This window comes from Gastrolobium bilobum, unplaced genomic scaffold (assembly GCF_033153095.1).
Source record: "Gastrolobium bilobum isolate Gb01-03AN ecotype WA unplaced genomic scaffold, APGP_CSIRO_Gbil_v1 utg15010, whole genome shotgun sequence".
In the NCBI taxonomy this organism is placed as follows: domain Eukaryota; kingdom Viridiplantae; phylum Streptophyta; class Magnoliopsida; order Fabales; family Fabaceae; genus Gastrolobium; species Gastrolobium bilobum.
In genome coordinates, this window is record NW_026895624.1 from 104,685 (window position 1) to 131,047 (window position 26,363).

General features: G+C 35.9%; 1 protein-coding gene across 1 annotated transcript; it reads left to right on the forward strand.

Annotated features, from left to right (window-relative positions):
- Positions 1-1,215: 1,215 nt before the first annotated feature.
- LOC133285033 (probable LRR receptor-like serine/threonine-protein kinase At1g53420) lies at positions 1,216-25,523 on the forward strand. Its single transcript, XM_061482184.1, has 24 exons — positions 1,216-1,315; positions 1,407-1,572; positions 11,438-11,509; positions 11,614-11,682; positions 11,831-11,902; positions 11,992-12,063; positions 12,185-12,256; positions 12,365-12,436; positions 12,545-12,616; positions 12,701-12,772; positions 12,917-12,988; positions 13,312-13,383; positions 20,527-20,592; positions 21,410-21,475; positions 21,567-21,599; positions 21,739-21,782; positions 22,012-22,391; positions 22,839-23,065; positions 23,150-23,268; positions 23,584-23,702; positions 23,808-24,018; positions 24,141-24,378; positions 24,520-24,670; positions 25,000-25,523. Exons 1-24 carry the CDS (start codon positions 1,216-1,218, stop codon positions 25,405-25,407), a joined length of 3,045 nt encoding a protein of 1,014 aa, XP_061338168.1. The 3' UTR covers positions 25,408-25,523.
- Positions 25,524-26,363: the final 840 nt, after the last annotated feature.

The window sequence follows — 26,363 nt, forward strand, 5'->3', positions numbered from 1 at the left end:
TGAGGTATGCATATATTGAATGAATTTGGAGTGAGACTTGGGGAAGGATTTCTTGAGATCTGTTTGGGGCTTAGGTATGTTGGTCTTGAAGAGTGAGTTGAGATCTTAGTTACTATCAATACATTGTCATTATTATTCCTTTTGTATTTGCTTTATTTGTATTCTTTGTTTAATTCAGTTGTAATTCCTTGTCACAGTGTGATAAGTTGGAGTCAATAATTAAAAATTGATGGGCCTATGAGTATATAATGATGGACAGTAATGGAAATCACAATAAAGAGAGGACAACTATAATGAATTGAAAGACAATTTTATTATATTCTTCAAGAGTTTTATTAATCTCATGTTAAAGGAGATAAATTATCTCATGTCATAGAGACAAATTTGTGGATTCCACCATCTGAAAAATAAAAAGAAAAGAAAAGAAAAAGGCGACACATTTATCGAAGGGTGTATAAGAGAGAAAGTTATCACATGTAGCATAAAAGTAATTTTTCTCATTCTTCAATTCACTCAATGCACCAAATCAACTCACGGGTAATGTGAAATCAAACTTGGCGGATGGCAGTGGATAACACTTACCGTTACACCAATTTTATTTGTTAGCTATAATCCTTATAATTTTATATTTAAGGGTATGTTATATTTACAAATTTTTTATTTATAAATTCTTACAAACTGTATTATGTATTCTAGAAAATGCATTCCTAACCGAGTCTATTTCTGAAAATATATAATTAAATTTGTAAGAGTTTGTAAACAAATTTTTTATAAATATAACATTTTCCATATAATTTATTATAAATATTTGATTCAAGTAGTTGAGTACATAATCAATCTGATATATTGGGAGCTTAAATATATTTAAAGGAACCTACAATGGGCTAAGCCCAAATGGGTCGGGCCCATCAGAATTGAAATCCCTTGCTGGAGCACCTGGGGTCAAAACTTTCAGGTAAGATATTATTAATTCATTTCACAAAGAAAATAAAATAGTTGAGCTGGTGCAGAACACATGGCATTCACCTTCATTTGACTGGGATTCAAACAAAAAAAACGACTTTACTGGTAAAGGGTGGCTTAATTAGTCTCTTATTCTTGGCCTGCTCAAGACTTTGAAGTCTTCCTTGAACCCTTCTTTACTCCTATTTCCTCCTTTAATGTCTCTCTAAATTACCTTGTTCTTCACTCTTCTCCATTCCAATGTCAATCACCATGAACATTATCATTTCCTCTCAGTTTTTCCTCCTTTCACTTCTTTCCATTTGCTTCACATTGCTTGCTTTTGGAGCCTCCAATTTGCCACAGGATGAAGGTATGATATGATACATATATATGATACATGAATAAAAATGTTGCATATGTGATCACATTTCTTATAGCTGTTTATTTTGTGTATATTTTAGTGCAAGCGTTGAAAGATATAGGTAAAACACTTGGTAAGAAGGATTGGGACTTCAACATAGATCCATGCAACTGGAGCATGACAGAAACCATGATATATGGGGAAGAAAATAAGGTCTCTTGCAATTGCTCTATGCTCAATGACAACTTCTGCCATGTTGTTAAAATGTATGTCTCTCTTTCCCTTGGGTGTCTTAAAAATTTTAAATTATGATTTCTTCATACTTGAATTATATCCAAAATGGAACACAACAGTCTAGGCTGTTTTACCTCTTTTTTGGAATTTTTAATGGGTCAATTTTCGTAATTGGTATCGGTAAAAATTTACTTTTTCAGTGGGGGATTTGAGTTCCATGCCCCAGCTTACGCGGAACACTTTTTATTTTATTTTTAAATAAGTGTCATATTGGAAAATAAAATTTTATTGATACCAATCATGAAAATTAACCTATTAAAAACTTCAAAGAGGTCAAATAGCCCCCAACAGTTTATTACGTAAGATTTGTTAGTTCTCGGATTCATATTTGCTACTTGAGTCAACCCTAGTCAATTTTATTCATTTCATATTGCACTTTTTTTTTATTCTCTTCAATTGATATCAAATATTTTTTGAGTTCGCTTTTTCTGCAGGTTACTGTAGATAACTTATCTGCAGTAAGTCCAATACGACGTCGTTTTGGGACGAAAATCATGTTGTTTTTGTAATTTTAATTTATTTCAGAGTTATAATAGTCTTTTTATTTATAATTTTTTAATATTTTAATACCAAAATGACGTCGTTTTGAGAATAAATGCAGATAACTTATTTGCAGTAACTGCAGAAACATTTTTCCCATATTTTTATTATAATATAATATCAAGCGGTTGGTTTGGTGGCGCACAAACATGCTATGTTAATTACTTTGGATTAGAAAATGAGAAATATCTTTATGTATTCTTTAATCTCGACATGGATTATTTGTCTTCAACAAAGTTGAAGAAGTGAAAAACTCTGCTCAATAAAACTAATTCAAAAAATGTGAAAAATAAAAAAAAATGAATTAGAAAAACTAAAAAAAAAACTTTGTTAACATGTTAAAGAATAGCATTTAATATTTTTTAATATTTCAAAATATTTTTTACTTAAATAATTAAAATGAATAATGAATTTTATTTTAATTCTTTAACATATACATAAGGACATACATTAATAAAAACAAAAAACAAAAAATAAGAATAAGAAAACATTATCGAAATCAAACAAATCTAAGTATTATCTGTAGCAACACGACCCAATAAGGCAAGCCCAGTTATAGAAGCAGTACCCAGCGGAACAGGCAGGAGATTTGGGCCCAAAAAGGCCAATAAGAAGCCCATACATATTCTGGATTATCGATTTTAATGGGATAAGAGATCAGTGCAAAAGAGTAGTGGTCCTATAGGAATTTCTACTAATTTCCAATTTCATTAATCTTTTGAATTTCAGTTGTAACGGTGTGTGTTGTAAATATTAGGTCTTTTATTATTATTAGTATTTGTTGTATTGAGCCAAGCCCATTAGGTCAAGAATTAAGTTTTTTAGTCTCTATAAATAGAGACATCTTTGTATCAGATTAATACACAATTCAATAATATTTCAAATACCCTTTTTCTTTCAAGTTGGTATCAGAGCTCTCGATCCTGAGGGCTCTGCTTCCGCACCTACGAAACTTTTTATTCTTTTTTTTTTCGTCTCTCGCTGCCATCAGTTGCCACCGGAAATTTTTTCCGAAGACCTCTTAGACCGAGCAGATCACAATTATCACTGTTCTTCCTCCTTATCTTTATCTCTCGTACAGCAACCAACGGACGTCAAAGGCCAGAACTTGTTCATCACATTTGGGCACTTTTTCGGTGGATTTTTCACTTCGACCAGCCACAGACTCAGCCGCGCTTGCCGGACGCCGCCGCCCTGAAAAACCCAGCACCATCGGAGGTCAAACGCGCCTCCACGCACCGCCAGCTTCACTGGCGCGTGACGGTGGTTCTCGGCCGCGGACCACCATGGTTCTGATCGTCTCTCCAAGCCGATTCTGGATCTGTTCTCTCCACTTTGATCGGACATCGTTTGGTATTTTTTCCGAATTTCTTGGCTTCTTGGAGTTTGTTCTTTCACCAATTTCTTGCCTCCGTCCAGATCTGACGTTGTTTGGTATTTGTTCCGGCCTCTGTGTTACTGTTTCGGCCGCTGTGTTACTGTTCCAGCCAGATATGACGTTGTTTGGTATTTGTTTGTGATTTTTTGGCTTCTTGGTGTTATCCTTTGACCATTTGTGTGCAGTATGGTCTCTTCTCAAAGGAGTTCCTTTACAAAGTTTTCTGATGGTGCATCTTCTAGACCTAAGAGAGATGATCGATGATGTTCTTATTGTAAAAGAACAGGTCATATCAAGGATCTATGCTTTCACCTCCATGGAAAGAAAACTGTCTTAGAAAAGATGGCTAGAATGCGTGGTCAAGCGCATTTTACTTCCTCTGAAATAACTCCTGCACCTAATGAGACCCAACCTGCATTTCGTCCAGATGAATTGAAACGGCTCTGAACCATCCTTGATTATCTGAGTAAGCCATCTGATACTAGTGCTTTGGCTATGACTGGTATGAGCTCCAAAACTCATTCTTTCCTTTCTTCATGTAATGATTTTAAACATTATTGGGTTGTTGATTCTGGTGCTACTGATCATATGGCTTGTTATGCTGACTCCTTTACTTCTTGTCATCCTATCATTGGAACTCATACAATAGCCATAGCTTATGGCTCACATACATCAATTGCGGGTTCTGGTGACATAAACTTACAACAGTCCTTACATCTTAAATATGCTCTTCATGTTCCTAAACTCTCCACGAATCTTCTTTCTATTCATAAAATTACAAAAGATTTGAATTGTACTGCAACCTTCTTCCCTACCCATTGTGTTTTTCAGGATCTCGCCACAGGGAAGACGATTGGTAGTGCTAAAGAGCAAGGTGAGCTATACTATCTGGTGTCACAATCTCCCGCAAATAAAGTAACAGATCACATCTTGATGTCTCATGGTCAATCAACTACTGATTCTTTGATTTGGCTTCATCATAAGTGCTTGGGTCATCCTCCATTTGGTTTACTCAAGTCTTTATTTTCGTCATTGTTTTTGTCTAAGCCTGTTGAGTCTTTTCATTGTGATGTTTGTGAGTTTGCTAAGCATCATCGTGTGTCTTTTCCTTCTAGTAGTACTAAGAGTATTGAGCCTTTTGATCTTATTCATTCTGATGTTTGGGGTCCTTCTAAAGTCCCTCATGCTTCTAGAAATAGATGGTTTGTCTCTTTTATTGATGATTGCACTCGTGTAACTTGGGTTTACTTAATGCGTGAAAAGTCTGAGGTACCACAACTGTTCTTTCAATTTTATAAAATGGTTTAGGCCCAATTTGGTAGAAAAATCAAGAGACTAAGAACAGATAATGGTACTGAATATGTTAATCACAGTTTTTCCCAATTTATACGAAATAATGGTATGATTCATGAACTTATTTGTGTTGACACCCCTCAATAGAATGGGGTTGCTGAAAGAAAAAATCGTCACCTTCTTGAAGTGGTTCGTGCATTAATGTTTCAGACACATGTACCCAAATACTATTGGGGAGATGCTATTCTTACTGCAGCATTCTTGATCAACCGTTTACCCACTCGGGTCCTTGACCATGTAAGTCCTATTCACTCTATAACTTCTTTTTTCCCTTATATTTCAACTATGAGTCTTCCTCCACGAGTGTTTGGGTGTGTCGCTTTTGTTCATGTTCATAAACATCATCGCAGTAAGTTGGACCCTAGGGCTATTAAATGTGTTTTTCTTGGTTATGTTCCTGATAAGAAGGGCTACAAGTGCTATCACCCTGGTAGTAGGAAATTTTTTGTTTCTATGGATGTTACATTTCAGGAATCTGAGTCCTTTTTCCAAGGTCCTCATCTTCAGGGGGAGAATCCTTCACCTCCATTCTTTGAGTCTTCAGTGTCTACTCCTTTAGCTATGTCAGTTGATCCTCCTGTGTCTGATCCTCCTGTGACTGATCCTACTGTGAGTGATCTTCCTGTGACTGACCGTCCTGTGACTGATATATCAAGTACACCAGAGATACGAAAGATTATGACACCTCAGTTGGTATATCAACGAAGGAAACAACCCACATTGCCTTAGCAGCAACCTCAATCGTCTGAACCACTGGTAAGTCCTGAATCTCATATTTCTGATCATGATACTTCTGATGACTTATCCATTACTACTGATTCTGATGATTTACCCATTGCTCTTAGAAAAGGAAAAAGATCTTGTTCCAAGAAATCTTGTTCCTCTTGTACTCAATACCCTATCTCCCATTTTGTTTCCTCTACTAATCTTTCTGTGCAGCACAAAAGCTTTGTTTCAGCACTAGACTCTATTGCAATCTCAAAATCAGTACATGAAGCCTTGAAAGATGGGAATTGGGCTCAAGCCATGCAAGAGGAGATGAATGCATTGGAGAAAAATAAAACATGGGAGGTTATTGATAGACCTAATGGAAAGAAAGCAGTAGGGTGCAGATGGGTTTATGCCCTGAAATATAATCCTGATGGAACTCTTGAGAGATACAAGGCTCGATTAGTTGCCAAAGGTGACTCTCAAACCTATGGCATTGATTATGAAGAAACATTTGCTCCAGTTGCAAAAATGAATACGGTGAGAGTCTTGTTATCCCTTGCTGCCCATTACAATTGGGATATAAATCAATTTGATGTGAAGAATGCTTTCCTCAATGGTGAGTTAGAAGAAGAAGTCTACATGGAAATCCCGCCTGGTTTTGATTCTGTGAAGGGAGAAAATAAAGTTTGTAGATTAAAAAAGGCCTTGTATGGATTAAAGCAGTCTCCTCGTGTCTGGTTTGGAAAGTTTACTAAGGTTATGATGACCTTAGGATACAGACAGAGTCAAGGAGATCACACTCTTTTTTTCAAGCACTCCCAAAATGGGAAGCTTACTGTGCTCCTTGTATATGTCGATGATATTATTATCACAGGTGATGATTTTGTGGAGAGACAGATTCTGCAAACACGGCTTGCCTCTGAGTTTGAAGTCAAAGACCTTGGGAAACTGAGATATTTCCTAGGGATAGAAGTAGCTCATTCGAGCAAAGGAATTTTTATCAGCCAGAGGAAATATGTTCTTGATCTTCTCAAAGAAGTAGGAAAGCTCGGGTGTAAACTGTAACACCCCTTTCTAGAACCGGTTTGTTAACATTGCTTTATGATATTAAGCGCAGTTACAATCACATTGGTTCAATTAAAAAACCCGGATAAATTTCATTTTCTTTTTAAAACTTACTTGCTTTTCCTCATTAACTATGCCGAGTTTAAAATAACCAATTGCGTGACCATAACCTTATTACCTTGCGGAACAATCAGAACTAGACTTAACATCATATTATTATTTGTTCAAGTTCAATACTAAACTCTCTTCGCTTTTTATTAAATTGTACAACTTGTACTTACTTTATAGTTCTCATCTCACACTATACGTATCCACTCTTTGTTTACTTAAGAAATTACTATACTGCCTTTATGGTCTCAATCTTCCCAAAATATTATAGGATTCTTTATTAGCTACGCGTGGGTTCAAACCGCGCTCAAATCGGAGCACCGTAGCTCAAGTTACGCATTTTCCAAGAAAAGGATACAAAATTCCCAGGACCCCCACGCCCATAGCGTGGGCAGCCAGTGGGGTTGACGCTTAGAGCGTGAATCTCACGCCAATAGCGTGGCTGTTCTGCAGCAAACACCCAAAACAGGACAATTTGATCTCCTATGGTATTCTACCCATAACTTGAGTTATACTCATCCAAATTACACAATCTTGGTCTCTATGGAAAGCTAAGAAGATTGTCTACCACTTCCTTAAAGACCCAAGGGTCCAAATCTATCACATAGGATGCGAAAAATGGACCACGAGACAGGGTGTCTATATTTCTACATGGATTTTCAAACCCATGGTCCTCTTTTACCTAATTGACATCATATAATCCTTTCACTACATGAAAACTAAGCTTTCAAGGTACTCATACACTAAGAGAAGCATGCATACCATTTCATCATACATACATCTCCATTAATTACAATATTACATCATGTCTTAATTACAAATCTCATATACATGCCAAAGGACTTAACTACAAAAGGAACATGATCAAAGCTATAAGCCATTTACAACAAAGCATTCATCACTACAATGATCATGCACTAAGTCCCTCAAAATACATATTGTGACATAAAAATATACATATAGCAATTATAAATGGCATGCAACTCAAAATATCCAGCTATCAGGTACAGTCTACTCATGCTTCTTGCCTCGATCAACCCCACCTCTATCAGTACCTGAAATGATGCCCCACAACACGGGGTGAGATATACGAATATATCACAGTAAATCAGAGGTCCTTGGAGATCACCCCACCCTAAGGTTCACCTTCGATGTACACATAATCATAATAGCTTAACACATTCTTATCCACAAGCATCACATGGACTTCCAAGAGAGATCCACTAAGGGTTGTTTCTCTTAGGCTCTTACCACATGGAGATCCACATAGGGTTGTTTTCAAGGGAAGTTCTTTCCTCAATCTATTCCAAGAGAGATCCTCAAAGGGTTGTTTCTCTTAGGCTCTTACCATATGGAGATCCACCTAAGGTTGTTTCCAAGGGAAGTCCTTTCCTCAATCTAGGAACCTCCAAGAGGGATCCACATAGGGCTGTTCCTCTTAGGCTCTAACCACATGGAGATCCACATAGGGCTGTTTCCAAGGGAAGTTCCTACCAATCATCCTCATCATAATACTATCACTCATAACCTCAATCACAATCCTCAACCATTACCCCATTCATTATTGCTACTTCTATAACCATTCCTCAATTACTCTTAAACAATCAAACATCAACCAATAATCATCAATCAATCATAACATGTATCAATGCATGAATCAATGCATGAGCATACAATTATTATCATAATTACATATCACATCTCATAAACCATTTCTCCTCAATGGAGTATGGTGGAACACTCAATGGGATCAACCCCAAGGTCCAAAGGTTTACCTTGTTCTTGAGCTTTCCTCAATTGCACACAACCACTAGGGTTGGTCACACCGACTTGGTTCTCTTGCCTCAATCCTATTAATACAAGGAACACAATCAATTCTATAATCAAACAATATCCTAACATTCAAGAGCATCCTTAATCTCAAGCATGATCTACTCAAATGTCCAACCATACTCAAATGACAATCTAAACTCATTTCTACTGTTTATTTATCATCACTAACAACATTTACAAAGGCACCAAGCCTCCATCAAACTCAAACTCATAAAACCCCAAAAAACACTATTCATCAAAACCTAAATCATGCAAACTCAAGGAATTTGTGTGAAAGAAAGTGGAAAACTCACCACCATGGATCACACAACAAGGCAAGGTTGTTCCTCAAGCTTCCATGGAGGTAGAAGCCAACAAATCCCTCACTTTCTCCTATGGGTCGGATTTTTGGAGGATGATATCCCACTCCATAAAGACTCCCACTCAAAACCAAGCTTGGATTATGAAAGAGGGGAAGATTTGGAGTGGTTTAGGCTTTTGGATCAAAGAAAATAGTTGAGAATAAGAGTGGCTAGGGTTTGGCTTCTCTTCTCTCTTCCTTTCTCTCCTTCTCCTCTCCTTCTCTTCTTTTCTTCTTGTTGCTCGACGGGTGTGGGGGGGGGGGGGGGGGATGAAGTGGGTTCTATTGTTTTAAGTCACTTAACATTAGTTAAGTGGCTTTGAGCGGGTATTGGCTCATCTATTTATTCAACTCCAATCACAACCAAACTTTACCAAAAGGTTTGGAATATTTTTCTAGAGATATTTGCACTTTTATTTTTATATTTTGGGTACTTTTGCCTACACCCATTTATACTCCTTAATTTTCACTGAGTACACTTTTTACCTCAAAAGTGACCCCAACTCACTTAATTAGGCCCTATTCTTAATTTTACTCACTAATACATGCTTAAGTACTAAATTAAAAGTAATTAATTAAATTATTTAAGTTAGGGGTATTATATAGACCCTCTAATACTCCTATTGAGCAGAATCACAAGATAGGCTATGAAGAAGAAAGTCCTCCAGTTGATAAAGGACAATATCAACGACTAGTTGGGAAATTGATATATCTGGCTCATACTAGACTAGACCTAGCTTATGCTGTTAGTGTTGTCAGTCAGTTTATGCACGATCCAAAGGAGAAACACATGCAGGTAGTAGAGAGAATTCTTCAGTATCTTAAAGCTACTCCTGGTAAATGATTGTTATTCCGACGTGATGGCAATCTCTCTTTAGAAGTCTACACTGATGCTGATTATGCTGGATCCGTGACTGACCGTCGATCTACCACTGGTTTTTGCATGTTTCTTTGCGGTAACTTAGTGACATGGAGAAGTAAGAAACAAGATGTGGTTGCCAGGTCAAGTGCAAAAGCTGAATTTCGAGCTATAGCTCAAGGCATTTGTGAGTTACTGTGGCTGAAAATTGTACTTGATGATCTCAAAATAAAATGTGAGGGACCTATGAAGCTGCTATGTGACAATAAGTCCGCTATTTGTATAGCTCATAATCCGGTTCAACATGATCAGACTAAACATATTGAGGTCGACCGCCATTTCATCAAAGAGAAACTTGATAGCGGGTTGATTACCACTCCATACATTCCCACTGGACGTCGATTAGCTGATCTATTGACAAAGGGACTTTCTTCAGACAGATTTCAAGAACTTACTAGCAAGCTGAGAATGATAAATATCTATTCCTCAGCTTGAGGGGGAGTGTTGTAAATATTAGGTCTTTTATTATTATTAGTATTTGTTGTATTGGGCCAAGCCCATTAGGTCAAGAATTAGGTTTTTTAGTCTCTAGAAATAGAGACCTCTTTGTATCAGATTAATACACAATTCAATAATATTTCAAAGACCCTTTTTCTTTCAAGTGTGTGTGTGTGTGTGTTTTTTTGTGTGTGGATATAACGACGCTAATTAGCTCTTTGTGTTGAGTATCCAAACTTCAACTCTTTAAGCTGTTAATGAGATTAATTCTGAGTCGAACTTAATTACAGTTAAATCTCCTCATCTCTCCCCACATATTTACTAGGTGGGTATCGAAATCAGATTCTCTCTCTACTGTACTCAGCACTGAGTTATACCCATTGGGTAAAGTGACGTCTTTTATTATAATAATAAAGACTAATATAATCCGACAATAAATTGGAATGACAAAAACACATTTCTCCTAATCTCACAACAACATTGTTTTTGGTCATAGGAGATAAGTTATTTTCCGTTCGGAGAAAATGTTAAACCCATATTGTAATGTCCCACATCGGTTGGAGAGGGGAACGAAGCATGCCTTATAAGGGTGTGGATACCTCTTCTAGTGTGAGGCCTTTTGTGGGGTGTCCCAAGAAACAAAACCGTGAGCTCGACGGTGCTTGTGCGAGGGGCAAAGCGGACAATATCATGCTACAGGGTTTGGGGCTGTTACATTTGGTATCAGAGCCTGGCCCTGGACCGGTGTGTACAGTGGGGACGCTGTATTCCCAGTGGGGGAGGATGTAATGTCCCACATCGGTTGGAGAGGGGAACGAAGCATGCTTTATAAGGGTGTGGATACCTTTTCTAGTGTGAGGCCTTTTGTAGGGTGTCCCAAGAAACAAAACCGTGAGCTCGACGGTGCTTGTGCGCGGGGCAAAGCGGACAATATCATGCTACAGGGTTTGGAGCTGTTACACATATTATTATTATGTAATGTTTAATTTTTTTTTATATCATTGTTCAACAGTTAAATTATGACACTTTCATTATCTATGCATTATTAAAAGAGACTGGTACAATAAACATAAATTACCCACTAAATAAATGCTTATCTTATTACATTTTTTTCTAATTATTTTCAATTTTTCATGGAAAATAAACTGACAGAGTTCTGAAATCACAAAATCTTCAAGGCACGCTCCCACCAGAACTGATCAGGTTGCCTTACCTCCAAGAAATGTATGTAATATACTCTTCTTTGAATAACAATGGACTTGAGTGTATGTGAATGTTTTAATGTGAATCTATGATTCATTTCATTCATTTTTCTCGCTTTGGCACAGTGACCTTACCCGTAACTACCTTAGTGGTACAATTCCTAGAGAATGGGGCTCCTCAAAACTTCAACAAATGTGTGCTTTCTCTCACTACTCTTCTACTTTGCTCTTATAATATTTCTTCATTATATGTCTTTAGCATATGATTATGTTAAATCATGGTATTGTTTTATGTTGTGTTGTTTATGTTACCTTGTTTAATCTGATTTATGTTTTCTAATAGTTCACTTCTTGGTAACCGATTAACTGGTCCAATCCCAACTGAGCTAGCAAACATAACCAACCTCAAACGTTTGTGAGTGTCTGGTTTTCTCATTGATTGAGAATCTATCTCATTTCAATTTTTATTAGTATATTCATTGCAACTTAATTTCAAATGGATAGGATCCTCGAATTCAATCAATTTTATGGAAATCTTCCTCCAGAACTTGGAAATCTGTCTCACATTGAGCAACTGTAAGCCCTGCATTTTAATTCTTATTATGAGGCACTATACTTTCTACAAAATTTTGTACTATAAGAGTTGTTAAAATATTGGTGACATAATATCAATGTTGATAATTTCTTTTTGCTATAGACATCTAAGCTCCAACAACTTTACTGGAGAATTGCCTGGAACTCTTGCTAGGCTTACTACATTGAAGGAATTGTATGGTTCTTAACTTCTTATTTTGATTTTTCTGTAGTTACTTTGAGTTATATTGTTATTTTGGATTCTGAATAAGTAACTTTGCATGTTTAATCTCACATGAGACAGCCGAATTAGTGACAATCAGTTCTCTGGCAACATACCTGATTTTATTCAAAGATGGACAAGTCTGGAAGAACTGTATGAACAAGTTTTTTATTTATTTATTATTTATTTTTTGATGAGGTGTGATTATATTTCCGTTGTTGATCTTTGCATCTGTTGCAAATGTGTTCTTATTTTTTATAGAGTGATTCAAGGGAGTGGTTTAAGTGGTCCAATTCCTTCTGGGATTTCGTTTCTGCAAAAGTTAATCGACTTGTAAGTATGGACTTTGTATTATAACCAGGGTTTCAAAATTAAATTGCTTTCTAATTGTATTTTTTAATCAAAATATGAATGCAGGAGGATTAGTGACTTGAATGGAACTGATTCTACTTTTCCTAGAGTTGATAATATGAAAGGACTGAAAACATTGTGAGTGAATTGTTTTTAATTATTTTCTTTTTTATTTTATTTTTTCTCTTTGCATGTCAGTACCTCAGGCACTAATTTAAAGAGCAAAAATCTAAATATGATTTTTTTTTTATTGCTGAATTCGCATATTTGATTGTTTAACAGGATATTAAGGAGTTGCAATATTAATGACACACTTCCTCATTATCTTGCAAACTTGACACTTTTGCAAGTCTTGTAAGTGGTGATTCATTCCTTTTCTGTATATTGTTTGATTATATTATTTAAAGATCAGTTAAGATACTTGCAATTTGAAAAGCCTAAACCACCCAATCAGAAAACCGAAAGGGTTGATTAAAGAAGTGATTTCATGAAAAAAACACACAAATCAAATGCTGTTGTTTCGAGTTTTCTGCATGTTGTGCAGTGTCAGATTTAGTAGCATGGCTCCATCCATTTTATAAATGCATCTTGGGGTCATTACATCTAAATAATAAATATTTTGATGTTTATTTTCTTTAGCATTCTTTAACTTATTCTGGATAAAATTTCTCTTTCAGAGACCTTAGCTACAACAAATTAAGTGAAGACTTTCCAAGAAATATTAAAGATTTAACAGGAGCAACCTACATGTAAGAATTTTTTAAACATTTTCCATATTAATTTTACTCAAAAGGGGAGTAAACATTTTTTGGATGTTGAATAGCCTTAGTTAATTTACAAAACTCTGGCTGCTTACCCTGTAGAAGCCACTTTCTATTTATAAATAATCAAATTTATATTAGGCTTCAGATATTATACTCCATTCTGCTCGTTTAATGTCTATAATATCTATAATGGTTTCTGTTGAGATATATAGTCCCACATTGGTTGTATGTGCAACTAATGTAAAGTTTATAAGGCCTTGGGCACTCCCACCATTTGAGCTAGCTTTTGGGGTGGTGTATCCCAAGGTTCTTTACATGGTATTAGAGCCTCGCCGCCCCCCACTTTCTCTTGTGGCGTTTCGTAGCACAGGTACGCTGGGCCTGTTGTATTGTCCACTTTTCAAGCCCAATGGGCTCTCGTGTGAGGGGGCGTGTTGAGATATATAGTCCCACATTAGTTGTATGTGCAACTAATGTGGTCTTTATAAGACCTTGGGCACTCCCACTTTTTGAGCTAGCTTTTGGGGTGGTGTATCCCAAGGTTCTTTACAATACCATATCCCAAGGTTTTTTACATGGTATCAAAGCCTCGCTGCCCCCCACTTTCTCTTGTGGAGTTTCTTAGCACAGGTAGGCTGGGCCTGTTGCATTGTCCACGCTTCAAGCCCAAAGGGCTCTCATGTGAGGGGGCGTGTTGAGATATATAGTCACACATTGGTTGTATGTGCAACTAATGTGAAGTTTATAAGGCCTTGGGCACTCCCACACTTTAAGCTAGCTTTTGGGGTGATGTATCCCAAGATTCTTTACAGTTTCTTTACATAAAAATTTCAAGTTATGTCTTTGGTGTTAGCTGTTTAAACCTGATTAAATCGTTGAAGAGAAAACTCAACTCAGACAGACACATGTACAATTTTCTTCAACCTAGTGTAGCTTAACTAGACCATAGCAAGTTTGTGACTGGTGCACGATGAAACGGGGAAATTTTATGAATCAGGGATGAACCCTTTTTGAAGTTGTTGTAAATATTGGTTATTCTATTATTATTATTTGTTGTATTGGGCCAAACCCATTAGGTCAAATATTAGGATTTTCATTCTCTATAAATAGAGACCCCTTTGTACATTTTATTTACACAATTCAATAATATTTCAAATACCCTTTTCTTTCAAGTTGGTATCAGAGCTCTCGATCTTGAAGGGCTCTGCTTCCGCGCCTACGAAACCTTTTATTCCTTTTTCCGGTCTCTCGCTGCCATCAGCCGCCTCTGGAAAAAATTTTCCGGGGACCTCTTGGACCGAGAGATCACTGTTTCTCTTATTTTTCTTTGTTACTCAGTAGCAAGATCAGATCCTTTTGTTTTTTCCCTCACAATTCATCAACGGTCACTGTTCATCAACGCTCAACAATGCCAACAAGGTTGCATCCTTCTCTTCGCGTTTTGATCGTTTTTCGGCCGCCTTTCAACTCCGACCAACCACAGAAGGGACCGCCACCGCCGGACGACCACCGTGCCAAAATTTCAGCCGGAGAAGACAGCCCACGCGCCACCTTACCTCCAGCGCGTGAAGCCCATGCGCAGCCACTTCCAACGGCGCGTGCAGCCTTATTTTGGCCGCGGACGAGTGCAGTTCTGCTTGTCTCTTCCTGTTCTTTCTGGATCTGTGCTCTTTTCATTGATCGGACTTCGTTTGGTATTTTTTTCCAAATTTTTTGGCTTCTTGGAGCTTTTTCGTTGACTGTTTTTCTGCAGTATAGCCTTTTCTCAAAGGATTTCCTTTACAAAGTTTTATGGTGGTGCATCTTCTAGACCTAAGAGAGATGATCGATGGTGTTCTTATTGTAAAAGAACAGGTCATATCAAGGATTTATGCTTTCGGCTCCATGGAAAACAAAGTGTCTTAGAAAAGATGGCAAGGATGTGTGGTCAAGCGCATTTTACTTCCTCTGAAATAACCCATGCACCTAATGAGACCCAACCTGCATTTCGTCCAGATAAGTATGAGTTGGAACGGCTCCGAACCATCCTTGATTATCTGAGTAAGCCATCTGATACTAGTATTTTGGCTATGACTGGTATGAGCTCCAAAACTCATTCTTTCCTTTCTTCATGTAATGATTTTAAACATTCTTGGGTTGTTGATTCTGGTGCTACTGATCATATGGCTTGTTGTGCTGACTCCTTTACTTCTTATCATCCTACCATTGGAACTCATACAATAGCCATAGCTGATGGCTCACATACATCAGTTGCGGATTCTGGTGACATAAACTTACAGCAGTCCTTACATCTTAAAGATACTCTTCATGTTCCTAAACTCTCCACGAATCTTCTTTCTATTCATAAAATTACAAAAGATTTGAATTGTACTGTAACCTTCTTCCCTACCCATTGTGTTTTTCAGGATCTCGCCACGGGGAAGACGATTGGTAGTGCTAAAGGGCAAGGTGGGTTGTACTATCTGGTGTCACAATCTCCCGTGAATAAAGTAACAGATCACATCTTGATTACTCATGGTCAATCAACTGCTGATTCTTTGATTTGGCCTCATCATAAGTGATTAGGACATCCTCCATTTGGTTTACTCAAGTCTTTATTTCCGTCATTATTTTTGTCTAAGCCTGTTGAGTCTTTTCATTGTGATGTTTGTGAGTTTGCTAAGCATCATCGTGTGTCTTTTCCTTCTAGTAGTACTAACAGTGTTGAACCTTTTGATCTTATTCATTCTGATGTTTGGGGTCCTTCTAAAGTTCCTCATGCTTCTGGAAATAGATGGTTTGTTTCTTTTATTGATGATTGCACTCGTGTAACTTGGGTATACTTAATGCGTGAAAAGTCTGAGGTACCACAACTGTTCTTTCAATTTTATAAAATGGTTGAGACCCAATTTGGTAGAAAAATCAAGAGACTAAGAACAAATAATGGTACTGAATATGTTAATCACAGTTTTTCCCAATTTATACGAAATAACGGTATGATTCATGAACTTACTTGTGTTGACACTCCTCAACAGAATGGGGTTGCTGAAAGAAAAAATCGTCACCTTCTTGAAGTGGCTCGTGCATTAATGTTTCAGACACATGTACCCAAATACTATTGGGGAGATGCTATTCTTACTGCAGCATTCTTGATCAACCGTTTACCCACTCGGGTCCTTGACCATGTAAGTCCTACTCACTCTATAACTTCTTTTTTCCCTTCTATTGCAACTATGAGTCTTCCTCCACGAGTGTTTGGGTGTGTTGCTTTTGTTCATGTTCATAAACATCATCGCAGTAAGTTAGACCCTAGGGCTATTAAATGTGTTTTTCTTGGTTATGTTCCTGATAAGAAGGGATACAAGTGCTATCACCCTGGTAGTAGGAAATTTTTTGTTTCTATGGATGTTACATTTCAGGAATCTGAGTCCTTTTTCCAAGGTCCTCATTTTCAGGGGAAGAATCCTTCACCTCCCTTCTTTGAGTCTTCAGTGTCTATTTCTGTTTCTCCTGTGTCTGAACCTCCTGTGAGTGATCCTCTTGTGTCTGATCCTCTTGTGAGTGATCTTCCTATGAGTGATCCTCCTGTGACTGATACATCAAGTACACCAGAGATACGAAAGATTATGACACCTCAGTTGGTATATCAAAGAAGGAAACAACCCACATTGCCTCAACAGCCACCTCAATCGTCTGAACCACTGGTAAGTCCTGAATCTCATATTTCTGATCATGATGTTAATACTTTTGATGACTTACCCATTACTACTGATTCTGATGATTTACCCATTGCTCTTAGAAAAGGAAAAAGATCTTGTCCCAAGAAATCTTGTACCTCTTGTACTCAATACCCTATCTCCCATTTTGTTTCCTCTGCTAATCTTTCTGTGCAGTACAAAAGCTTTGTTTCAGCACTAGACTCTATTGCAATCCCAAAATCAGTACATGAAGCCTTGAAAGATGGGAATTGGGCTCAAGCCATGCAAGAGGAGATGGATGCATTGGAGAAAAATAAAACATGGGAGGTTATTGATGGACCTAATGGAAAGAAAGCAGTAGGGTGCAGATGGGTTTATGCCCTGAAATATAATTCTGATGGAACTCTTGAGAGATACAAGGCTCGATTAGTTGCCAAAGGTTACTCTCAAACCTATGGCATTGATTATGAAGAAACATTTGCTCCAGTTGCAAAGATGAATACGGTGAGAGTCTTGTTATCCCTTGTTGCCCATTACAATTGGGATATAAATCAATTTGATGTGAAAAATGCTTTCCTCAATGGTGAGTTAGAAGAAGAAGTCTATATGGAAATCCCGCCTGGTTTTGATTCTGTGAAGGGAGAAAATAAAGTTTGTAGATTAAAAAAGGCCTTGTATGGATTGAAGCAGTCACCTCGTGCCTGGTTTGGAAAGTTTACTAAGGTTATGATGACCTTAGGATACAGACAGAGTCAAGGAGATCACACTCTTTTTTTCAAGCACTCCTAAAATGGGGAGCTTACTGTGCTCCTTGTATATGTTGATGATATTATTATCACAGGTGATGATTTTGTGCAGAGACAGATTTTGCAAACACGGCTTGCCTCTGACTGAGTTTGAAGTCAAAGACCTTGGGAAACTGAAATATTTCCTAGGAATAGAAGTAGCTCATTCGAGCAAAGGAATTTTTATCAGCCAGAGGAAATATATTCTTGATCTTCTCAAAGAAGCAGGAAAGCTCGGGTGTAAACCCTCTAATACTCCTATTGAGCAGAATCACAAGATAGGCTATGAAGAAGAAAGTCCTCCAGTTGATAAAGGACAATATCAACGTCTAGTTGGGAAATTGATATATCTGGCTCATACTAGACCAGACCTAGCTTATGCTGTTAGTGTTGTCAATCAGTTTATTCACGATCCAAAGGAGAAACACATGCAGGTAGTAGAGAGAATTCTTCAGTATCTTAAAGCTACTCCTGGTAAATGATTGTTATTCCGACGTGATGGCAATCTCTCTTTAGAAGTCTACACTGATGCTGATTATGCTGGATCTGTGACTGACCGTCGATCTACCACTGGTTATTGCATGTTTCTCTGTGGTAACTTAGTGACATGGAGAAGTAAGAAACAAGATGTGGTTGCCAGGTCAAGTGCAGAAGCTGAATTTCGATCTATGGCTCAAGGCATTTGTGAGTTACTGTGGCTAAAAATTGTACTTGATGATCTCAAAATAAAATGTGAGGGACCTATGAAGCTGCTATGTGACAATAAGTCCGCTATTTGTATAGCTCATAATCCGGTTCAACATGATCGGACTAAACATATTGAGGTCGACCGCCATTTCATCAAAGAGAAACTTGATAGCGGGTTGATTACCACTCCATACATTCCCACTGGGCGTCAATTGGCTGATCTATTAATAATGGGACTTTTTCCAGACAGATTTCAAGAACTTACTAGCAAGCTGAGAATGATAAATATCTATTCCTCAGCTTGAGGGGGAGTGTTATAAATATTGGTTATTTTTATTATTATTATTTGTTGTATTGGGCCAAGCCCATTAGGTCAAAAATTAAGGTTTTCATTCTCTATAAATAGAGACCCCTTTGTACATTTTATTTACACAATTCAATAATATTTCAAATACACTTTTCTTTCAAGTGAAGTATACATGGATATCCATGTCTTACGCTTATATATTTGTAAAGAGACTATTTTTTGAATTCGAAGAACTTTGGGATGCATCACCCAAAAGCTAATGAAAGTGCTCAAGATCTTATAAATCCTACGTTAGTTAGCTATACAATCAATGTGAGATTTCAAGTCCTATACCTTGCAAATGGGATCGTAGCAAGCAACTTTTTTTTTTTGGTAAGCCGTAGCAAGCAACTTTATCATTGCTCTAGGTTCGCCCTCTTGGAAAATTGAAAAATTGATAACTGTTGATGAAAAAAATTAACAGTTAATACAAGCACCTAGATAACAAATCATGGGTATATGAGAATTCACTCCCTTGATTTTCCCTTTAGTGGTACCACTTGCACTCTACACTCTAAATTGCATCCTTCATTTTACAGGATCCAAAATCCATATTGAAAAAGGATTCAAGCACATCATTTTTTAATTTTCTTTTGTTTACAGTACCTTTTTGCATCAAAATCTTATATAAAACTAGTTTCTATGGAATAGTGGCTTAATGCAGAGGAATTGGATCAATTCCCAAGCGAGAATTGAAATAATGAAAAAAGTGACCGAAAAACTATGTGCATAGATAAAAATCCTTGTTATGATCTGACTTGTTTTTTAAAGTTCTGATCTGACATTCGTATGATTTTTTTCAATTGTTTGGTGTGACCATCGTATAGTATAAGCTTATACAACATAATCCTTTAATACATCAAAACGATGTATAACTTAATCGGGCCTAAGGGTGAGGGATAAGGCCTGCTAAGAGATTGATGTATTAATATCATTGACCAATGTAATTCTCAAAAATTAATATATTATTTTAATATTAATCTATTAAAATAAAAATTAATTTTTCAATATGTTAATTTTTAAAATATTGAATATTTTTATTTTTATGAAAATTAATATATATTTTGGACACACTGATCAATAAATTTTTATAAAAATTAATATCATATGACATTTTTGAAGAATTATATAAATTCTTTATTAAAGGATATTTTTATTAAAAATATTTATTTTTATCATATATAGTATTATACAGTGCATTACCAAATACTAGATGATGTTATCTTATACAATATATTCTTTATACAATACTGTGTCAAACGCTGGATATTATTAAAATCCAATCAGATCTTATACAATCAGACCTTATACTATCAGATCTTATACTATGCCCCAATAGTTTTCTCTATCGCGATGCTGTCCCTGCATGGGCAAAAATATAATAAATCTTTGTCAGCTAGCATCTCTCTTTAAATCAAGATATCTATGGAATCAAACTAAATAACTTACTATGTTAATAGAAGGATCAATGGGACAATTCAAATTAATTGAATTCTTTTTCTGGAGAGAAAAAGGAAATCAAGGCTGGGAATCATTACGTATGACTAGTTTATTTATCATATTTGAATTTTTGATGGTTCATCAGTAACTAATATGTTCTATGCTTTGGTTCTTATATATTATTTTACTTTAGATATTTAACAGGAAACTTTCTTTCTGGACCAGTGCCTGAGTTGACAAAGAGCACTGATAGAAATTTGTGAGTTCTATTTCAAACGATATTTATATGCTCCCTTGAATAACTCAGATATTCATTGTGGTAGAATTACTAGATTCACATATTTTTTTCTTCTCCATATCCAGTGAAAAAAGTTTTTTATTTTTTTATTTTGGGAACTGTAAATTTACTTCTTCATACTTGTATCTTATATCTCAAGCATTTAGTCCTTGATCGCCTATAAGTTTCATGGATTAATTTCTGACAAACTTATCATAGCTGATTGGGTACGTGCATAATTTTTGCTGCAATGAAGAGGATGTAAAATACCATGATAATTTAATTAAATTAATCTTTTAGTGGTCAACTAATCATAAAAATAAATGAGGCTTATAAAATATGATAAGATGAATAATTTAGCCCTTGGACCACCAGTTGTATTTTCATGAGTTTCCATGACCTTAAACATCGTCTCTCTCCTATCAGTGATTTGTTTAACAAATATTTCAAAATGGCATTCTTATCATAGTTTATCATTTCTCTTTCCATCATCAAATGTTTGTGGAATGATTTCTGTAACACTATCCCATTTTTAAGAAGAATCAGAATATGTATAGGGAAAAAAAAAATAAAAATAATTTGAATTGTTCGAGTTTTGTAGCTAGCAAAAACTTGCGTACTTATCATTCTGAGAAATCATTTTAGGACTCTGCTAGTCAGGCATTTAAGTTGTAAATTTTCCTTTATAAAACACAGCAATGATGCGTTTCTATTTCAAAATTAATTTTCTTGGCTAAGTCAATGAATTTGTTTTATCTTCAAAGCTTCTGAGTTGACTTATACAATACATATTATGCAGAGATCTTTCATATAACAACTTCACTGTTGAAAACCAAGAACCAGAGACATGTTATGCACAAAATGTGTATGAATACTTACATTCATGTGCTCTTTTTTTTTTTTTGGGTAATGTCATGAAGCTATCTTAGTGTTAACCATCTTTTTCTGTGCCATAGGAACTTGTTTGCAAGCTTTCGAAGGAATAACTCGTAAGTTTTATATTTAAGGAATTAACCTTTATAACATGTAGATATATATACACTTTCCATTTCCTTTCGCTTGTGCAACTTATGTTGTTTTACGTTTTGATTATACTGACCGTGTTCTCTCCCCTCCTTATTCCCTCAGAGGACCAGTTTCTTGCAACAGCAGCACTAGAATCTGTACTAAAAGTAAGTTAATCAAATATGTAATTCATGCAAACTCAGCTATCTTACTCATATTGCCAGGCTAATGTTGTAATACTCCATTACTCCTTTACCAACATGTGCAAAAGGATAAAGAAAAATAATGAGAGAATGGAACAATATAATTAGAATGAATTTCTTTTTCTTGTGTCTGTTTCTTGTTGTACTTAACTTATCTAATAGTTTCTGAATTCTGACCATTTCCTTCTTACAGCCGTTAAATCCCTACATATAAATTGTGGTGGAAAACAGACTACCATTGGAGGTATAACATATGAAGAAGATATTGATCCAGCTGGACCAGCAGTATATAAAGAGAGTAGAGGCAACTGGGCAATTAGCAACACCGGCCACTTCTTGGATAATAATACTTCACCATTTCTTCCCTATACCTCAGAAAATCAAACTAGGCTTTATATGACTGATACTGAACTATATAAGAATGCACGTATTTCCCCCGTATCTTTGACTTACTATGGATTTTGCCTGGAAAATGGGGACTACACAGTAAAGCTCCGCTTTGCTGAGATAATGTTCACTGATGATAACACATATAGTAGCTTAGGGAGGCGTCTATTTGATGTCTACATTCAGGTAAATGGTTCATTAGCAGCTTAGGATCATCATCAACCAATGTTTTCATCCTTGTCATGAACTCTTTTTTTAAATATATATATACAAATTAATAAGGGGACGAACCGGACAATGGTAAAACTGTTCTTTCATGACTGAAAGGTCATGGGTTCGAATCGAGGAAACGGCCTCTTTGTAATTATGCAAGGGTAAGGCTGCGTACAAGGATTTCCTCCACCCCACGCTCGCTAGTCGGGTTTAATGGAGAGTGGTTTTTTTTTTATATATACAAATTAATGTTTGTCATGTATTAATATATAGAACATCACATTATATGTATAGAAATGGCTATAATCAGTACTTTGACTTCATGTGTAGAATGAGTTGCTACTATTTTAAACAGATTTCAGACTTCTTATTTAAATTTGTAAATATCAGACACCATTTAGGTTTGTATTTGAAATATAGGGAAAGCGGGTACTGAAGGATTTCAACATTGCAAATGAAGCACAAGGAGTTGGCAAGGAACTTAAAAAACAATTTCCTGCTCATGTGAGTAGTAATGACTTAGAGATCCGCTTCTATTGGGCTGGCAAAGGGACAACATATATCCCATATAAATCAATAAATGGTCCTCTTATATCAGCTATATCTGTCAAGTATATATCTGTCAACTGTGGTGAGTTGTCTTCTAAGTTTTAATTCTTCTGTTGCTACCTTGATGGTATCATCTGACACTTATGGCTCTTGTGCTATAATCATGCAGACTCTACAGGTAGCATGTCTGCAGGGGCTATTGTTGCAATTGTGGCTGCAGCAGTGGTTGCTGTCATCTTGATTGTTGTTGGCATGCTTTGGTGGAGAGGTTATCTAGGGAAAAAGCATTTACTAGTGAGAGGTGATTACAAAGCAATTACTTAAAAGTTAACATTATTGCCGACCATCTTGCTGAGACATTCGGGACTTATCAAGCATAAAATTTGCTTTTTTATCATGATATTTGTCCATTGATTCTAGTTATTATCTTGCTAATTCATATGACAAAAGTAACAGGCTATGAATGGTGAATTTAATTAAAACATTGGTGACTAAATGTTAACCTTTTTTCTGGGAAATAATGATGTGAAATAATGCCTATTCTTCTAAAAGCTTTCATGAAGTGAATGCTTCTCAGGATAATAGATCTCTCATGTTGGTTTGCTTGTATTAGCAGAGTTGAAGGATTTAGATTTGCAAACTGGTTTATTTACCTTACATCAAATCAAAGCAGCAACAAATAATTTTGATATTTCCAATAAGATTGGAGAAGGAGGCTTTGGTCCTGTTTATAAGGTACCCGAATGATATAACATCTATTGATTTTTGTTTGATCTATTGTAATTTGAATTCTTGTTCTGAAAATTCCTTAAAAAAATGTATATCTTTCCCTACATGCAGGGCATTCTGTCTAATGGCACAGTAATAGCAGTCAAACAGCTTTCACCTAAATCAGAGCAAGGAAAACGTGAGTTCATAAATGAGATAGGCATGATCTCAGCTTTGCAACACCCTTGTCTTGTTAAACTCTATGGCTGTTGTGTTGAGGGAGATCAGTTGTTGTTAGTATATGAGTACATGGAAAACAATAGCCTTGCAAAAGCTTTATTCGGTACATCATTTCCTTATATGCTCAACTTTGGTTAATATTTTTATTTTTTTGAGATATTCCACTCTTAAAAGAATGCTTGGATAAATGATCTTGCTATCTAATTTCTGTTATACTCACAAAAGGCCCAGAAGAATGCCGTTTAAAGTTGAACTGGCCAACAAGGAAGAAGATTTGTGTCGGTATTGCTAGAGGTTTAGCTTTCTTGCATGAAGAATCAAAACTGAAAGTTGTTCACAGAGACTTTAAGGCTGCTAATGTGTTGCTTGACGAAGACTTGAACCCAAAGATATCTGATTTTGGTTTGGCCAAGCTGAATGAGGAGGATAATACTCACATAAGCACCAGAATAGCTGGGACCTAGTGAGTTCCTTTATTATAACTTCTTTTGTCTTAATGTTTTTAAAAGGTATAAATCAAAGGACAATGTACAATGACAAGCCTTATCAATCTGAGTATTTGTCTAATTTGATGTTGCTGCAATGATGTATTTCAATTATGCAGTGGATATATGGCTCCTGAGTATGCCATGCATGGCTATTTGACCGACAAAGCAGATGTCTATAGTTTTGGAATTGTTGTTTTGGAGATTGTAAGTGGAACAAGAAACACTCTTCACCGGTCAAAGGAAGAAGCAGTCTATCTTCTTGATTGGGTAAATTTCATTCATGATGTTCTCCATTGTTTATGTGAATCTGAATATTCATAATACAAAATACACTTATATTCAATTTTCATCTTGTACCACTCTGGAAGAGAAACATTGCATGCATTTCTCCCTTACTGTGATTTTCTGAAAATTTACCAACTTGAAGGCATCTAAATGATATCATTTTCATGTTAGCTTTTTGAAATTATAGTTTCTTTTCCATAAAAAATGTTCAATTGGAAGTGTGTTAAATACTTGTTGCTCAGCTACATCTTGTGGGTTTCAGTTGTAGAAGACTCTAAAATCAAACTGATTTTTGTTTTTCCTTTCAACAGGCACGTCTATTGGAAGAGAAAGGTAATCTAATGGAGCTAGTTGATAAAAGGTTGGTTTCAGATTTCAATGAAGAGGAGGTAATGATGATAGTCAAAGTGGCACTCCTATGCACCAATGCCACTTCAAACCTTAGGCCAACCATGTCTTCAGTGCTAAGCATACTTGAAGGCATAACAGTGGTTCCAGAATTTGTTTCACATCAAAGTGAGGTAATGGATGAGATGAGGTTGGAGGCATTGAGAAATTTTTACAGTAAGATGGAAGAAAATAAAATAAGAGAGGCACAAAGTTTGAGCTTGTCAATTAATGTGCCATGGACTGCTTCATCTTCATCAGCTGCAAACCTCAATGATGTCCACCGTAATTCTTCCTATTGGGAGGGAAAGAAATTAATGAAGTTTGTATAAATTGCACCTATCTGTGTAAGCTTGGCAATGATTTTTTCTAAAAAGTGAGAATTGAGAATTTTTTTTATTTTTATTTTTAAACTGACACTTAAAGGTCAATGTGCCAAAAATACTGTATCGACGTGGCAGAATATTTTTCCTTTAAAAAATGCATTTGAAGTTGGATGTTGGTTACACTTTCAATCTTTCAATACAATTTGATCAAATAATAATAATAATAATAATAATAATAGCATCCTACTTAAGGGACATTTTATAATAACAAAAAATTGAACAGTTAAGAGAATATATTAGAGAAATATTATATAAAAACTATTAATGGACCTTCACTTCTAAATTTAAGATTTTGGTTTGAATTGATTGCTTATCATGATATAAAAATCAAGATAACCACAAGATCATGAGTTCGATTCCTATTGCAACATTTTCGTCTCGAGTCAGTTCAATTAACATACATATGATACTAAACAAAAACAACAGAAGACTTAACTTACGAAAATACGAGCTATTTTTTTCTTTTCTTTAATCCTTTTTCACATGATATATCACATTGCATACTTCTGCTAGTTTAATTCTTATTTGACGGAGACAAAAATCGGACAGAGTGACGTCTGTAAATCGAACAAACGGGGATTTGCAAATCTCACTCTCAAGGTATCCTGATAAACAGTTTATACAATATATGATTTCAGAAGTACCAGATATCCATATAGGACCATATACTCATCCATGGGCGCATGCACAAACTTGGCTCCGTGCCACTATGTCTAACAACATGCATATCCAACAAGTAATCATATAACTGAATACTACATCATAATATCAACATGCTTGAATACATAATTGTACATGCATCAAAGCGAAAAACATGTACAAAACATATACAGACCATATATAAAGTAACAGATCAGACATCATGATCCACCAAAATAAATGGAATACTAATGCAAATCACA

Coding starts and splice junctions, on each gene's coding strand:
- LOC133285033 (XM_061482184.1), top strand. CDS start 1,216: ATGAACATTATCATTTCCTCTCAGTTTTTCCTCCTTTCACTTCTTTCC. Junction 12,617..12,700: donor CTGCAAAAGTTAATCGACTT/GTAAGTATGGAC, acceptor ATATGAATGCAG/GAGGATTAGTGACTTGAATG. Junction 23,066..23,149: donor TGTGGTGAGTTGTCTTCTAA/GTTTTAATTCTT, acceptor CTCTACAGGTAG/CATGTCTGCAGGGGCTATTG.